The sequence below is a fragment of the Giraffa tippelskirchi genome, chromosome 12 (genome assembly GCF_054371585.1).
Source record: "Giraffa tippelskirchi isolate mGirTip1 chromosome 12, T2T-mGirTip1v1.2.pri, whole genome shotgun sequence".
Taxonomy (NCBI): Eukaryota; Metazoa; Chordata; class Mammalia; order Artiodactyla; family Giraffidae; genus Giraffa; species Giraffa tippelskirchi.
In genome coordinates this window covers 148,298,602-148,315,689 of record NC_137286.1, presented here as the reverse complement: position 1 = coordinate 148,315,689, position 17,088 = coordinate 148,298,602, and the positions used below count along the sequence as shown (strand labels likewise).

Below are 17,088 nucleotides of genomic sequence, written 5' to 3'. Positions count from 1 at the left end.
TCACATTCTGAGTTCCTGGGTGTTAGGGCTTCAGCATGTGAACTTCGAGGGAACACAAGTCTGCCCAGAACCCCTCACTGTGGAGTATTCTGTGGTGTGTGCCCGGTCTGCATGCCCGTAGTGCCATCCAGCCCTCATCACGGGGTCTGGGAGGGAGAAGTCACCCCGACTCAGAGACACTAAGTGACTTTCTCATTGTCACAGCATCAAATGGCCTGTGGTGGACCCCATACCCCAGCGGGCCTCCTAATCCGGAGGCCAGGGTCTTCTTGCTAAATGTTATGAAATCATGCCCATCACTGTTTGCCCATCGGGACACACTGATGTGATCAGTTTGCTTAGCACTGCTGCCCCCAGGCAGGCAAGATATTACAAAGCCCCTTTCATGACCTTCTGCAGATTAAACTGAAGTTTGACCTCGACCTTCCCCTGGTCCACCTCTGAACCTATGCTATCTTTGTTGTTCAGTTCTAAGTCATGTTCAGCTTTCTGTGACCCATGGACTGCAGTACGCCAGGCTTCCCTGTCCTTCACCGTCTCCCAAAGTTTGCTCAAACGCATGTCCATGGAGTCGGTGATGCCATCTGACCTTCTCACCCTCTGTCACCCCCTTCTCTTGCACTCAATCTTTCCCAGCATCAGGGTCTTTTCCAATGAGTCTGCTTTTTGCATCAAGTGGCCCAAGTATTGGAGCTTCAGCTTCAGCATCAATCCTGAACCTTGTACCATCTCTCAGCACAGCAGTTTTAGGATCCTGCAAGTGCCGTGATTTAATATCTTGACCACACAAAACTGTCCCCAGTCTAAGTGACAACATCCACAATAGCTGAGACAGCACACTGGGTCCTCAGGACAGAGTTGAGCTCCCGTTCCCTGGAGATCTGCTGTCCAACTGCATAAATACACTCAACACTACAGAGCTGTACACTTAAAAAGGGTTAAGACGGTAAATTCAATGCTATGGTTTTTCTAACACAATAAAAAAAAAGAATACCTTGAAGTGTATAGCCACAGCTACATTGTGAAGAAAGTGAAACGAGAGTCCGCAGAATAAGAGAAATATTTTGTGATCATATATCTGATAAGAGACTTGTATCTAAAACATAAAAAGATCTGTTTGTTGCTCACTCACTTAGTTGTGTCCGACTCTTTGGGACCCCATGGACTGCAACACGCCAGGCTTTCCTGTCCATCACCAACTCCCAGAGCTTTCTCAAACTCATGTCCATTGAGTCGGTGCTGCTGTCCATCCATCTCATCCTTTCTCCTCTTGCCCTCGATCTTTCCCAGCATCAGGGTCTTTTCCAATGAGTTGGCTCCTTGCATTAGGTGACCAAAGTACTGGTGCTTCAGCTTCAGCATTAGTCCTTCCAATAAATGTTCAGGACTGATTTTCTTTAGGATGGACTGGTTGGATGTCCTTGCAGTCCAAGAGACTCTCAAGAGTCTTCTCCAACACCACAGTTCAAAAGCATCAATTCTTCAGCGCTCAGCTTTCTTTAGGGTCCAACTCTCACATCCCCACATGACTACTGGAAAAACCGAAGCCTTGACTAGATGGACCTTTGTTGGCAAAGTAATGTCTTTGCTTTTTAGCATGCTGCTTTTTAGATCTATTTGTGGGGAGAGATAAATTGTGAGATCGGGATTGACATATATACAGTACCATATTTAAAATAGATAACCAACAAAGACGTACTTATGGCACAAGAAACTCTGCTCGATATTCTGTAATAACCTAAGTGGGAAAATAATTTTAAAAAGAATGGATGCATGTATATGTATAACTGAATCACTTTGCTGTACACCTAAAACTAACATAGCATTGTTAATCAGCTATGCTCCAATATAAAATAAAGATTAAAAATAAATAAAAGACCTATTACAAGTCAATAATAGAAAGACAAATAACCCAATAAAAATGGACAAAAGCTCTGAACACACAGTTTTCCAAAGAAAACAGGCCTCCAGTCAAGCCTAGTACTTAATCAGAGGGATCGCTAGACTTCCTCCCTCAGTAGGAAAAAACCTCAACTAGTCATGCTGATTTATTGTTAGATGATATATTAGTTTCCAGCTTGCCAGAGCTGACCAACAGACACGAAATACAGGGTACATACATGTAATTTAAAATTTTCCACTAGCCACACTAAAAATAAATAAAAATAAACCGTGAAACCAACTTGAATAATGTTTTTTATTTAACCCAATGTAACCAAAATATTTCCGCCTACAATGCAGGACACCTGGGTTTGATCCCTGGGTTGGGAAGATCCCCTGGAGGAGAGCGTGGTAACCCACTCCAGTACTCTTGCCTGAAGAATCCCCACAGACAGAGGAGCCTGGTGGGCTACAGTTCATGGGGTTGCAAAGAGTCGGACACGACTGAGCAACTAAGCACAGTGCAGCACGTACAAAATATTATAAATCTGACATGCACTCAACGTCAAAAATTACTGGTGAGATATTTCATATTCTTCTATTCTTCCTAAGTTTTCACAGCACGCACTTCACCCTTACAGCACATCCCAGTTGGCGCATTCAGTTTCCACTGGGAATACCCAGTCTGGATTTAGATTTCAGAATACTGACAGTCGAAAGAGAAGCCACTCATCCCCAAGTTGTTTTTAGTTTGTTTAAAGATATTTAACATTTTTTCCAATCACAGAATCAAGTTTAAGATTTTAAATTCAAATTTAAGTAAGTTAAGATTAAGTACCGTTGAACGTTTTTATGTCTGTGTGCCGTTTGGATCTTAGGTTCAATGAAAAGTTACTGGCCGGCAGTTCTGTTAGATTTGCAGGTTGAGAAGATCATGTGGCTGCCAGACAGGAAAAGTGAAGAAGCCGTCACACTGGTTTAATCGAGAGGTTGTAGATAAAGAGGCAGGGAGGGGAAGGGGAAGAAGGAGGGCCCCTGGAGGCACCGCTGGGGGCAGGGCCACCAGGACCTGCGTGGGGGCGCGAGCGGAGGGGAAAGTGCTGACCCCAGTGCTGGGTGTGAGCCAAGGCAAAGGCATGGGGCTCCTCTGAGGAGAGAGACAGAGAACCTAACGGGGGCGCGGGGTGAGTAGGGATAGCGCGCGTGGGGCGACCCAGGCATCTCAGCCAGGGCGAAGTAGAGACGCCTGGCGGGTTGCCAAATGCAGCTGGAAACTGGATTTAAACCCCACCAGAGGTCAGGGTTGGAGAGGTGAATTTAGGAACCATCAAAAGGTCTTCCCTGGTGGCTCAGTGGTAAAGAATCTGTGTGCAATGCAGGAGACCCCAGTTCAATCCCTGGGTCAGGAAGATCCCCTCAAGAAGGGAATGACAACCCACTCCAGTATCCTTGCCTGGAGAATTCCATGGACAGAGGAGCCTGGCGGGCTACAGTCCACAGGGTGGCAAAGAGTTGGACACGACTGAGCAACTAACACTTTCACTTTCACTTCAGAAGGGCACGGGATGCGATGACAGTGCCCAGGAAGAGAGCAGGGAGAGGAACCGATGACCCAGGACCCAGGCCTGGGATCCTTGAACATCTGGAGCTGGGGAGTCCCTGAAGCCAGGAGATCAGGGCCAACCCTCCAAGCGTCCGTGGAGGAAGATTAGGATGGAGGGTTGGTCACAGGCTTGGCAACAGGAAGGTGTGTGCTGAGCTCCAGCTGTTACTGGGGTGGGGGGTGCGTGGCATGCCAGGGGCTGACGCCTGGCTGGAACGCACCGAGCAGGGAATACGAGGCTTCTTTGACATTAGACCACGTTCGCAGTAGCTGAAAAGATACACCTGGTACAGCGCTGTTGTCCCAAGGCAGAGCATCCGGGCCGGTGACACTGAGCTGGCTCAGCTGCGGACCGTGTTGATCCAGGTAGCAGAGCTGGAGAAACGCTGACCACTCACTTATGGGATATTTACACTTCCCATCGGCGAACTGCATGTTCATGTCCTTTGCCTGCTTCTTTCTGCTGTTCATCTTTCTCTCGTGGACTCTGTATGCTGAATAGCAATGCTTTGTTGAATGACTTGCAAACTCTTTCCTTCTGTCTACTGCTTATCTTTCACTTTGTTTCTGGTGACTTTTGTCAAAATGAAGTTCTCGATTATAATATAGTCACGTGTGTCCTTTTTTGTGGGTTGCTTTGGGAGTCTTGTTAAGAAATCGTTCACTACTCTAACGCCATAAAGATGGTCTGCGGTCTCCTTGTGAGCCATTTTCACTTTCGCTTCCATATTTCCAGTCCACGCGGACTAGATCTCGAGAGTGGCATAACTCTCAGACTTACCCTCGTCTCACACCTGTCCACGAAGACAGGCAGGGTCCAATGAGCGACGGTGACAACGGCTCCTGGTCGCCGACCCTTCTTGGGAGAGGAGCAAACCCTCGCCCGTGTCTCCGAACCTTTGGCAAGTGCCGCTCACAGGACAGCCTGCTCCGCGTGGCGCTTTGGGGCACCAAGAGGAAGGGGCCACCCTGCACAGGGGATGAAGGGGCCAGGGAAGGGCAGCGTCCAGGAGGGGCCGTCTCCCAAGGGCTGGCAGTCCCGGGAGCCTGGCAAGCTGCAAGGGGACACACTCTAAGCAGGGTCTGTGTCTGACCACAAGGGCCCTGGAGGCCGTGTCGCTGTGACTCAGTCTTCAGGAGAAATGACACACCTAACAGCAGCAGCTCATGCCAGGGACACTTTGTAACTGAAATTTTTACAAATTGTTGGTGGGGGGGAGGGCGGGGCGGAGCAGGATAATAACGAGGCTTTGGAGAACAGTAAGTAACCTAGAACTTCTCCACCTAAAACCCCTCCACACCCACAACCTCTCTGACCCCGATGGGACCCTTCTGCAGAACCAGCTTAACAATGTTGATCTTCTTTAATGAGTGAGGAGATTATGCCAACAGGCTGAGAGACACTCCTGCAACAAAGTGCAAACTGTTAGCTGCTCAGTCAAGTCCATGGACGGTCGCCCACCAGGCTCTAATGTCTATGGAATTCTCCGGGCAAGAATACTGGAGTGGGTTGGCATTCCCTTTTCCAGGGGAATCTCCCCAACCCAGGGATCAAACCCAGGTCTCCTGCATTGCAGGCAGATTCTTTACCATTTGAGCCACCAGGGAAGCCCAGGGAGATCCCTGAACCTGAGGTGAACCTTTCTTCAACCTGAGCTGGGAGAGACGGGGCAGGGCTGGAGGGCGCTTGGTCCACCCTCCCTGTCTCCGGCCGCCTCCCCCACCCGCACGCGCCCAGGAAGGGTGCAGGGCTCCAGCAGAGTCCCCGTGTTAGCCTTCCATGTAGAGACACCTAGGGTTCAAGAGACAGGAGCTTTTCTCTCCCACCTCGCCTCCAGGGCAAGAGTGCTTGTACTGTGACAGCCTCCCTCCAGTTATCTCATCGGGGGACTAGGATCACACTCTCCTCGGTAACAGAGATTCCCAGGCTGGCTGCATGCCCTTGTTTCTGGAACATTCTTAAAGAACACATTCAGTGGGGGGCGCGTCAGGATGGGCGAAGATGACATGACAAACACAAGGTCCCCGAGTCCGGTCCAGCCCGCAGCTGTCAGCAGCCTCTGCCCAAGGGCTCTGCCCGCAGGGCGGCCTCCCGGGGACTTCCGGGCCACTCAGCCAGCCCCGCCCCCTCCCCAACCAGGGACAGCCAGCACATTTAATAATAGCTGTGGCACACTGGGGCTCTTCTCTCCCACAAGAGCACTGGGAAATGAAGGAATCGGCTGAACCGTTTGAACAGACTGTGCGGTTGGCAAGTTAAAGGTCGAGGAGTCGGGAGGGGCCTGTGGTCACTCTCAGCGGCGAGCGGGGCCCTGCCCCCGAGCAGCCCAACTCAGCTGCCCATCTCTGGGCGCCAGCCAGCCAGCCCACTGTTCCCCTTTCCTTCTGCAAACCTTCACCCTCCGTCCCCCACGGTTCTGCTTTCACATTCTGCTTCTAGGGGAGCACAGGCCTTCTGTTTCTATTTCATTGCAATGGGACTTGTGCTAATCACTTTTCTAAAAAAGATTTAAGGAAAACAGGACAATCAGTAAGATTCCAAAGCCTTCGTGCTGTTTATAGTGGAGATCCCCAGCCCAGGGCAAGGCTCTGTTTCTGAAAAGAAGCGGCCATCGATCAGATCTGAGTCTCAGCCTGCACTTCATGGAGCTTGCCTGGCCCCCAGGACCGCGGGCCCTTGGGAGACGACCCCTCCTGGACACTGCCCTTCCCTGACCCCTTCATCCCCAGTGCAGGATGGCCCCTTCCTCTTAGCGCCCCGAAGCACAGCAGAGAGCAGGCTGTCACTGTGAGTGGCACTTGCCAAACTCGGCAAGTGTGTACTGAGGGTTTATAGAACGGGGCGCCCGTCCACGGTGTAAGGACAAGACCTCTGAACCAGGGAGAGAGGCCTGCCTCCCCAGAGCCCACAGTGCTGGCACTCGGACCCGGACGCCCAGAGCTGCAGGAAACACATCTCTGCTGTCTGAGCCAGGCAGATGCAGCAGTTCTGATGGCAGCCCGAGTGGACTGAGACTCTCAAGGCCAAGTTCAGGCAGACTTGCCGTCTTCACAGGCGGACCTGGCAGCATGGTGGGAGGTGGAGGGGCGGGGAGAAGGACCGCAGGGAGAACAGAACAGTTCCGGCTCTGGTCCCGCTCTCAGGCCTCAGAGAGGGCGCCACTGCGGCGGGCCCTCCTGCCCCTCCTGAGCGAGTTGCATCCCCTCTTGGTCCCTCGTCTGCACCCCACCCCTCCCTTACTCAGCACAGCAGAGCCCTTGAGGACTGACACTCTCAGGAACCACAGAGGCTCTGCGTGTGGTGGGCAGTGCCGCCCACCTCCTCTCCAGCCTCGTCTCCCGTGACGCCCCGTCCACTGGGTCCAGTTCCCAGGGTGACCACAGTGCCAAGAAGAGGCTCGCCGCTGTCCACCAAGGCCGTGGACCCCTCTGTGCACCTCTCACAGGAACTTTCTTCCTCTGAGCCCAGCCTGTGCGAGCAGTTTCTCATGCACACAATCCCCTTTTGGAAAACACAGTGCCAATCCTAAAGGCAGGGCTGGGTTTGGCTTTGTTTCTAATACATATAATGAGTCTTGAATCTTCCTCTTTTCCATCACATCTTCAAATCCCCAATTTCGCTTACATTAAGGAAAAAAATTATTTCAAACTGTTAAAAGAAGACACTGTTCAAAGACACTTATTAAAGTGTGGAAAGGCAGACTTTATTCAATGGGAGCCTTCAAATGGGTGCAGGGATCACCACAGTAGGACTGGGGAGACCTCGTTTTTTTTCTTTCAGTCCAGAAGGATTGGACTGAACTCTGAATATGTCAAGGGTAAGTGGGGACTCAGGCCAAGGAGCAGGGAGGGTGTCACTGGATCGGGAATTACTAAGAGGAAGATAACTAAGAGGACAACTAAACGTCCAGGATTCTGGCTAAACTAACCTAACAGGATTCTTGCTGAAGACAGGCCAGGGTGAGCAGACATCACCCAGGGTGGGGGAAGGATGAAGAACCCAGTTAGATATAGACAGTTATCAGAAATGGGGGAGTCTAGCCAAACCAACTTAGCAGGATTCTTGCTAAAATCTGACAATGCAGAGATGAACACACAAGTCCAAAAGCTGAGGCCTTGCTGAAATTTAGGGGAGCCTGAATAGAGTTTGATCAAGGGGAGAATCCTTGTCATTTATATACGGTTGCTTTGTCAAATAAAAACAAAGGATCTGAGTTATGAATGTACTTTTCTCCTCCTAGGACATTTTAAAAACAACAGCCCTAAAGAAAATCTGTAATTAGTAATAATTGTAAGAGTTGGGCAAAACCTGGGACCAAACAACTGGACTATTGGCTTTAGCAGGACTCCCAAGACCGCCCCTTATCCTTCTCATATCCACAGCCACCATGTGGCATGTCTTAAGCAGTCATCATCCTTTTGGCCTATTTCAGGACAGCTACTTAAATGTGTATGTGTGCTTAGTGGCTCAGTCGTGTCCGACTACTTGCAACTCCCTGGTTCAGTGATAAAGAATCTGCCTGCCAATTCAGGAGATGAGGGTTTGATCCCTGGGTTGGGAAGATCCTCTGGAGAAGGAAATGGCTATCCACTCCAGTATTCTTGCCTGGGAAATTCCATGGACGGAGGAGCCTGGTGGGCTCAGTCGTGTCCGTAGCCCACCAGGCTCCTCTGTCCATGGAATTTCCCAGGCAAGAATACTGGAGGGCGTTGCCATTTCCTTCTCCATAACAGAGGTTACTCCTTGATAATGAAATGATTGATGATTTTCACATATTACTCATAATCAGAAAAAAATCTTCAAAAACCTGTGATCTCGACCACAGAGAGGCATTTGCTATTTCCTTCCGGGCTGCAGGGTTTCTGTTTTTGCCGTGGGTTCTCAGAAGCGTGCAGCCAACCTGAGAAGCAGGACCCAGAGAGCGGGAACCGCCCTCGGGGCCCCACGGACGCCCCGCCTCTTTCACTACGAGAATTAGAGCCGCGCGGCCGTAGCCTCAGGGGGCCGCGCCCGCACCCCAAACCTGCGGCTCCGGGAAGTTTTCATCACGGGGGCCAAGACACCGTCAGCCCTGAGATCTGGACAAGAGACGCAAGCCAGAGACGCATCCTCCCGCAGGGCCCGGGAGGGGCCTAGCCCCGGCCCGGCCACGCCCCCGGCACCGCCCCTTCAGCGGCGGTCCAGGCCCCGCCCCCAGGGAGCCTGGCTCCACCCCCCGACGCTTCAGGCCCCGCCCCCGCCCCGCCCCGCCCCGTCCCTGTGCGCTCTCCGCTCGGCAGCAGGCAGTACTCGGCGGCGGCGCTGCTCTCGCTCCTTTGTGCTCGGTCGGCGGCGGCGGCCTCTAGGGTCCTCCCTGAGGCGTCTTCTCTGCTCGCCAGTCCGCGCTCTTCGGTGACGGACCATGTCGGCGGTGGGAGCGGGCGCGGGCGTGGAGGCGGGCTTCTCCAGCGAGGAGCTGCTGTCGCTCCGCTTCCCGCTGCACCGCGCCTGCCGCGACGGGGACCTGGCCGCGCTCTGCTCGCTGCTGCAGCAGACGCCGCGCGCCCACCTGGCCGCCGAGGACTCCTTCTACGGCTGGACGCCGGTGCACTGGGCCGCGCACTTCGGCAAGGTGGGCGCGGGCCCTTTAAGGCGCCATCTTCCGCGGCCTTGCTGCGGGCGCCGGGGAGGGGGTCCGGGGCTGAGGCTCGGGGGTCGCGGGGCGTGTCGGGGACGGGCGGCGGAAACCGGGGGTGGGGGGGCGCCGCGGCGCCACCCGAGGGCCCGCGGCGTTTGGTCGGCGTGGGGGGCGACCACGGCCGCACCGGGAGCGCCGGCGGAAGCGGGCCTGGCGTGCGCGGCGCATGTGCGGCGGCGCAAGTTTCGGACGCGGGCTGCCGCCCTGAGGCGCCGCCCCGGCGGCGAGGGCCGTCCGCAGCCGGCCTGGCGGAGGGCCTGGCCGCCCTTGGTGGGGACGGGGCGCGCGGGCGCGAGCGTCTCTGAGGGAAGGCTCTCTGAGGGGAACTTCTCCGAGCCGAGCCTCCTCGCGCCGCTTGGACACGCCGCCCGGGAGCGTCTCTGAGGGAAGGCTCTCTGAGGGCGGCCGCGCCCCTGAGGGGAACTTCTCCGAGCGGAGCCTCTGCCGGGCCTCCTCGCGCCCCGGGGGGGAGCCGCCCTAAGCTCCCGAGGCACGGCGGCCGCGCCCGCGGCAGCCTGTCCGGAGGGACGTGGCGCTTGAAGCTTCTGGGGGGCTCCGTGCCGCCTGTTGCCCGGGTTGGTCGCGTCCGCGGCGCGTCAGTTCCCCGGGACTGGGCGAGCGGGTGGGGGTTTAGTCGCTCAGTCGTGTCCGACTCTTGCAACCCGTGGACTGGAGCCCGCCAGGCTCCTCTGCCCGTGGGCTTCTCCGGGCAAGAGTGCTGGTGCCGCGTGAGATCTGACGAGAGGCGCTGGCGGCCCCCGTCCGCGCGGTCCGGGGCTTGCTCGACCCGAGGGGTGCTCGTCCAGGGAGGTCCGCCAGGCGTCTCAGCAGCGGCCGTAATGGCTGACTTGTACCGGCTGCGGTCACAGCTCAGCGAGAACTTTTGGGAAGCAGCTCCCGGGCCCCCAGGAAAACGAAGTCAGGTTTATTTCAGCGAGAGAAGTGAGAGGGAGTCGCGACGGCGGGGTGAGGAGGCTAGTCGTCCGGGGCCGTGAGATCCCCCGACACGCCGCGTGCCCCGGGGAAATCTGTCCACAAACAGGAATAAAAGCACCTTCCGGCGCGTCTCCCTCCAGCCTGGAATGTGGATTCCCCAGGCGCTCAATTAGCGCGGGAGCCATCTCCCTGCCGAGCGCATCTTCCTTCATTTTTACGTTAAACTAGGTAATATCAAAGCATTGGTTCTCAGCATCTTCGTGTTTGGGGGGTGGGAGGGGTGGAAGACACCCTGGTAACGGGCCTCGATAAGGAACTCGCGTGTCAGTGCGGGAGACGGTTCCGTCCCGAGTTGGGAAGATCCCCTGGAGAAGGAAATGGCGACCCCCTCCAGTGTTCTTGTCTGGGAAATCCCGTGGACAGAGGAGCCTGGCGGGCTACAGTCCATGGGGTCCCAAAGTGTCGAACACGACTTAGGGGCTTAACAGTACCACCACCACCCTTGTAGCAGGCAAGGCAGATTTTGGGGAGAAAGGTTCCCCTATTGGTTCCTATCCTCGCTACCCTGGTTGAGAAGGACACAGCATGGCAATCCCAACATTATGTAAAATGCTTAAGGACCCCTTACAAAGGGCTGTTTAGAATATTTACCAAGGCACAGGTACTTCCGGTATCTCTAGGAATTGAAAATAGCCATAGTCTACGGCCATACCACCCTGAACGCGCCCGATCTCGTCTGAAAATAGCCATAACTGGAAGATGGCTGTGATGATGGAAGTGTTGAATTTCATGCATGTGTATTTTGTAATAAAAATGAAACCAGCTCAATTCACCAGGTCTCTACTTCTACAGAACATGAGTAGTAAACATTGGACGCCAAGTGGTAAATGACCCCCAGAGACCAAAAGTTGTAACTGGAGCCTTTTATTTTAATGCCTTCGGTTGTCTTTACTCTGACTGTAGGGTCTTAGATACAGAAAGCGTGGTGAGAAAAGGCTGTTAGGGCAGAAGTTAGGCCAGGACTCTTGACTGAGGGTTCCCGGCCCTGTCTTCCCACACCCTGCCAGCAGCTTCCCTCCTTTGGTGTACAGGCAAGCCTTCACTGTTCTCTGCCTGTGCAAGAGCCAGCTGACCATTTAGCATGTTGTGAGCTACTCTCAGGGCATCGCAGGTGGTTCAGTGGTAAAGAACCACCCACCCCACCCCCTGGAGAAGAAAGTGGCGGCCCATTCCAGTATTCTTGCCTGGGAAATCCCATGGGCAGAGGAGCCTGGCGGGCTATAGTCCATGGCGTTGCAAAAGAATCAGATGCAACTGAGCATGCACGCAGGCCTTCATTGTTCTCAGCCTGTGCAAGAGCCAGCTGAGCGTTTAGCATGTTGTGAACTACTCTCAGCTCTCAATCTGTGTTCCTAGAAATGTGCCAACTATGCACAAATTACCTAACCATTTTATGAGGCTTGTTCACTCCCAGAGGACTAAACTAGACACCATTTAAAAACTCTAATTACACCTTGTTTTTACAAGGTGTCATATTGAACAGTATCTTTCCAAAATTCCAAACCTGGTTTCCTTCATCAAACTGCGGTTAACAAATTTAACTCCAGGGACCTCTCGGTTCATACTAAGATTAACCACTTTTGGCATATCAAGCGATTCTTATCGTTGTTTCATTCTTGTTGGCTTTGAGACCTGCTCATCTTGTCACTATTATTGGCCTTCATTTTTCACTCAGTACATTAATAAAAGCAATATATAAAAATATATTAAAATAGTACCTCTTTTTCAGCCTTTACGCTCAGATTCAGGTTTCTTGGAGACAAATCATAGTTTAAATACCACCAACTGCGAGTTCATCCTCACAAAATCGTTGATGGCAGCGCTCTATTCTTTGCAAGGAAACAATGAAATTGCTGAGAGAGGATGAGAGACATGGGGTGAGACCCAGGGGTAGCTGTTTGTTCCTCACCTGAGGTCTGTCCCCTGGAGGAGAATTGCTGGCAGTGAGCAATGTTTTTTTCCCCCACTGACTCTGCATGGTGTTTGGGGAGGAGAAACACGCAATCGTCCTCGGTCTGAGCACACACTGGGTGAAACAGTGGGAGTCTGAGGACAGCGGCCCTTCCCTCACAGTGCTGGGCACAGCGTGGGCACCTGCTGAATACTTGAGTGTGATGCTTCTTTCTCCAGAGGCTGGTGTGATACTGGTGCCTGGCTGCAGAGTCTCGTCTTGACTCCGTCTGTTTTAGTCACCTGCCTGGGCAGAGCTCACCTGTGCTGCTCTCGGCCAGTTTTAGCCTCGATGGGGGGAGGGGTTCTGTATAGGCTACGACAAGGTGAAGTGCTACCCTCTTGCCTGCTCTGCACCGTCTTCTCCCTGAGATCTGGAGCTGGGCCTGAGTGCGGCCTGTGCAGGATGCAGAAAATTGCCTTTGACTGTGAAGGATTTACCAATCAATCACTCTTAACTGTTTATAATTTTTTAGAATAGTTCGTGAAAGTGGGAAAGTTTAGTTCTGATCAAAATCCTTGAAGATAGAATTTAGTCTCTTCTGATTTGTGCTTTTTTAAAAACTGAAGTATAGTTGATTTACAACATTATATTGGCCTTGTTAGTTGTAGGAAAAACATTTAAATTTGTATTGTGTCCGTCATTTTGACTTCCTATTCCTGTGTACCAGCTTTTTTACAAGGAAGAGGAAAAATGTTTTTTTAAATAAGTCTTTTAAATTTTGTGATATTGGGAAGGCATGACTGACTTTGTTAAACAGAAAAAAAACACTTATCTGCACCATAGAGTTTAGATTGAGTAGTGTTCCTAGTGTACTGACTTCTGTGCCTGCTTCATCCCCTCCTGCTCTTCTTCAAGTTGGAATGCTTGATGCAGCTGGTGAGAGCGGGAGCCACCCTGGACGTCTCCACCACCCGCTATGCACAGACCCCAGCCCATATCGCCGCTTTTGGGGGACACCCTCAGTGCCTCGTCTGGTTGATCCAAGCAGGAGCCAGCATTAACAAACCGGTAAGGGAGTGCCTGTGATTGACATGGTTTGTTTTTGTTTTCTTCTTCCAGCTGTAATTACTTGGTGTTGAGTTTTAAATTGAGGCCTTAATTAGAGTTTGAGATCTTTACCTGTGGGCTAACTGGAACTTAAGTTTATTAAACTATTTGTGGATAGTTGGCCTTCACATAGTGATGCTTTCTGTTCAGAGTGCTTTCACCTGTTGTGTGACTTACTGTGCTCCACAGCGAGCTGCCCAAGGTCACAGCTGGTGACGGAAGGAGTCTGGTCTTGAGCCTAGGTTTCCTGGCTGCCCTGCTCACAGCTGCCTTAGCTTCATCTCCACCGATAGTTGTGAGAACACACCTGTTTCAGCAGGAGAATGGCTGTGAAGTCATCTACAATCATCTGGTTACGTTAGCTGTGGCAAGTTTGTTAGCTTTGGCAGGTTTACCATCTGAGTTATGTCGCTTCAGGTACTAGGTGGGGATGATGACCAGACGGAGGGAGGTAGTCAGGTGTCATGTAGAAAGTGACTCCTGGACACCAGATTGAGGAAAGGTGTTGTAGCAGTCGTCTAAATCAAAGGTCATTGAGAAAGGGGAGTGAGGGATGAGGGCAGTTTGTGCTCTTCATGAGACTGGGTAGGAAGGAAGGGCTATGAGGAGAGCCTGGATTTAGGCCCGTTTCTTGCTGCCCTGCTCACCTGTTACCCTCCACGCCGCCGCCTCTCACGCACGCTCCGTCCGTGCTTTGTTACTTTTGTCCGAGAATTCAGGAGTTCCAAGTGGGCAGCCGTGTGTGGTTGTGGCGCTAGGCGTTGCCGGTCCCCAGCGGTCTCCTTCCTGCTCCTGGATTCTCCTCCCCCTTCCTCCTGGTGGGAAGGGCGCACCCTGCCTCCTGTCTCTCTGGCCTTGGGCAAGCTGTTTACTTGGTTGTTACTCAATTTCCTTATCAGTGAGATAGAATAGTATGAATAGCAGTAATTACTGTTTGGTATATATGTGAAGTTTTAAGTGTAGAACATTCTTTATGATGATTTTAATTAAGTTGTTACATAACATTTAATTTGGAAAGTTCTAAAGTCGTCTTATGCTGTGTTTCAAAGATTTTTAAGCCCTGAAGCCCCCTTTTCATATAATGATTTATATAGCAGTTTGGTATTTTCTGCAGACAAGTTGGAGACTCTCCTCTCCCCCACCCCTTCCCTGACCTGCCCTGGATGGTACTGAGTGGAAACCCTCCTCGGTTCTGCTCCCAGGGCAGAAGCCCCCAGATCTCAGTCTCCTTGTAGCTTTCCTGTAGTGTTTAAACAGCCCACCTGGCTCCACGTCCCCAGTCCTCTCACGGCCGGGGGTATCGCTTGGGTCCTGACGTTGCTCTTGGGAGACCCTTGGCTGGCTGTGGTCTCATATGTGAAGCTTCTGCCCGTCTGAGTCTTGGCTGCCAGGCTGGACTGCTGTGACCAGCACCCCGCGACCCTGAGGCCCCAGTAGGCTTCCTGTTGGCTCATCTCAAGGTAGACAGTTTTTCCTCAGTTCCCACATAAATCAAAACTAGATCCAGGTTTTTCTTATTCTTTACATATAATTTTTGGAACCTAGTCTCCTTAACAAATTTTGTTTTAACTCATGTTCTAGTCTTAATCTTTTGGCATGTTCGTTACTAACCTTTCTAAGTTCATTTTTCTCGAGTTTAATGGAGACTTTCGCGGCCATCGCTAAGGTTGGCATGAGTGGTTACTGAAGCTTGGATGTGCTATCTCGAGGCTCAGGGCTCTGAGATTACCCAAAGAGGAAGTGAAACTCGTTTGAGTGGTTTATTTTTGTAGTCTGTAAGTCATCTCTTTAATACCCCTTCTAGAACGGTGCTGGTGTTTGATACTGCCTTTAGTTTCTTATAACGAGATTAGAAATAAGATGTTTTTTATTATTAAAATTCAAGGTGACTTGTCTGCTTCAGATTTCTGGCGCTTCTCCGTCTGTCTTTTATGACTCAGAGTTGCCAGCAGTAGTTCTAGAATCATATTACAAGCTGTTTGGTATTTTTGAAATATGACTGGTCTGAACTTGAGATGTGAGTAACCGTAAAACGGCTCTTGACTCTCATTCTGTTGGTTGCAGTTTTCTTTAAATAGTGTTCATTCTGCCCTTCCCAGCTGAAACGGTCTCCTCGTATAACACCAAGTCGGAGCAGGGTAGTTTTGCTTCTTTATCTGGCTTTTGTTCTGTCCCACCATCTTCTTGAAATAATATAGAAAACCTTTTTTCCTACATGGAAGATAGTTTTTCAAGTCCTTTTTTGTTTTCTTTAGTTTCTGTGTTAGTTGGAAAAATCTCATTTAAATCTTAGTTCTGCTTTTCCTGGCAATACACATAGGTGATTTTTACCTCCTTTCTACATGTCCTTAGTATGTGCCTCCTCTCCCCTCCCTTCCTTTTTCAGAGACTAGGGGTAGGTTTTTGTAGTTGTTTTAAGTCTGACTTTACCAGATAGTTTACTGTGTAGCCTCATGATTTTCTGTTTCTTTCTTCAAAAATGGGACTATTCTGTTGGGAACTTCATGTCGCTTTTGAGCTTAAATATACATGCTTTTCCCTCCAGTAAGCAGTTGAGGCTTTCACATTGTTTTTCTGATAAAATGCTCTGTCACCCTTTCTACTCCAGCCCTCACCTCAGTTCCCCCGTGAGTTGATGTGCCAGGTGCTGTGCCCCGGGCGCAGCACCCCACCCCTGCTTGGTGTCTTTTCCCTTAACTATGTGGAGTCTTCTGTACCAAGTTCACATTCAGTGATGATGGGATAGGATTGATTCAAGGACTGTTGGCATTTCTGAAGCAGAAAGTCCTAAATCATTTGTTCTAATGGAAACAGCTTCTCTTGATTGCTGTCTTTCTTGACCTTTTATTTTACCCCAGAGTCTATGAATGAAATTGTATTTCAGATTTTTTAGGTCCTTTCATACGGTGTAGAGTAACGCTTTTTTTTAATGACTGTATTATTCTTCAGAGTCATTTCCCTGAGTCGCTCACTTCCTCTGCCTCCTTCAACCTTGTTTTCTGAAGGGTCGGTCAGGTTCTGAGGCAGCCTTTCTGACAGTCCTTAAACAGAGTTGCCCATCACAAAGGGCCTAAATCGTGTGTGGAGCTGCCTGTGTCTGACTTTCTGTTGTCTCTTCCCGTTTGTTCTCGACCCTTTATCTCAGCAGTCTTGTTGGAAGTGTAGGCCTGATTCATGCTCAGGGTAAAGCATCCGGGCAGTGGGGGCACTGGACGTGCTCCAGATGATGTCTGGCCTCAGGGTGTCCTGTGGAGACGCAGATGAACGTGGGCAGACTAGACCAGGCCTTGGATGTTAGGCCTGGATTACTAGCTTTGTCTGAGGACAGTGATTGTGGGTGGTATCTGCATTTGCACAGTGATTCACCATAACAATTATTTCTAAGTTGCGCCTACAGTATACACGCTGTCATTGCTGCGGAGGCCCCTTGACTGTTTTGCTCTTGCCCTGAGAATCCAGGAGCGGGTGCTCCTTCCTTGGTCTGCTCTTCTGTTCGCTCTCATCTCCGTTTCTTTGTGTTTTGCTTCAAAGTCAGCTCACCTTACTCTGTTTTGAAGAGGGCTGAGACGGTCCATGGCCTTCATTAATGACTCTAGAATGTGGATCTGAATGTTTTCACTGTTGTGTATCATTTTTGTCGTTTCAGGACTGTGAGGGCGAGACTCCTATTCACAAGGCGGCTCGCTCTGGGAGCCTGGACTGCATTAGTGCCCTGGTGGCTAACGGGGCTCAAGTCGAGTAAGCGTCTTCATTTATTCGTGCCAACCAAAGACGTAGTCAGGGTGCTGTGTTTAGAGACAGGTTTAGAGCAAGCACAAGTTCTGAGCTTTGGTTTTAACATTAGTAATACAGTTTTGCTTTTTAAATCAGTTGGCGGTAGTAAGCAGGTTGTTGTGTGGGTTAAGTTGGCCACTAGCAGAAGGGGCCTT

The 17,088-nt window shown here is 51.2% G+C and overlaps 1 protein-coding gene across 9 annotated transcripts in view; it reads left to right on the top strand.

Moving 5' to 3' along the window:
- The first annotated feature begins 8,769 nt into the window (after positions 1 to 8,769).
- The window catches only part of ANKRD10 (ankyrin repeat domain 10), a 31,794-nt gene continuing 23,475 nt past the window's right edge, over positions 8,770 to 17,088 (top strand). For all 9 annotated transcript variants that reach the window (XR_014071821.1, XR_014071824.1, XR_014071820.1 and 6 more), the window contains exons 1-3: positions 8,770 to 9,096; positions 12,968 to 13,120; positions 16,806 to 16,897. Coding sequence is in view for 4 of the 9 variants with exons in the window: in XM_081551934.1 (XP_081408060.1) it covers positions 8,887 to 9,096; positions 12,968 to 13,120; positions 16,806 to 16,897 (455 nt within the window). In the remaining 5 variants the exon portion in view is untranslated. The remainder of the gene's footprint in view (positions 9,097 to 12,967; positions 13,121 to 16,805; positions 16,898 to 17,088) is intronic.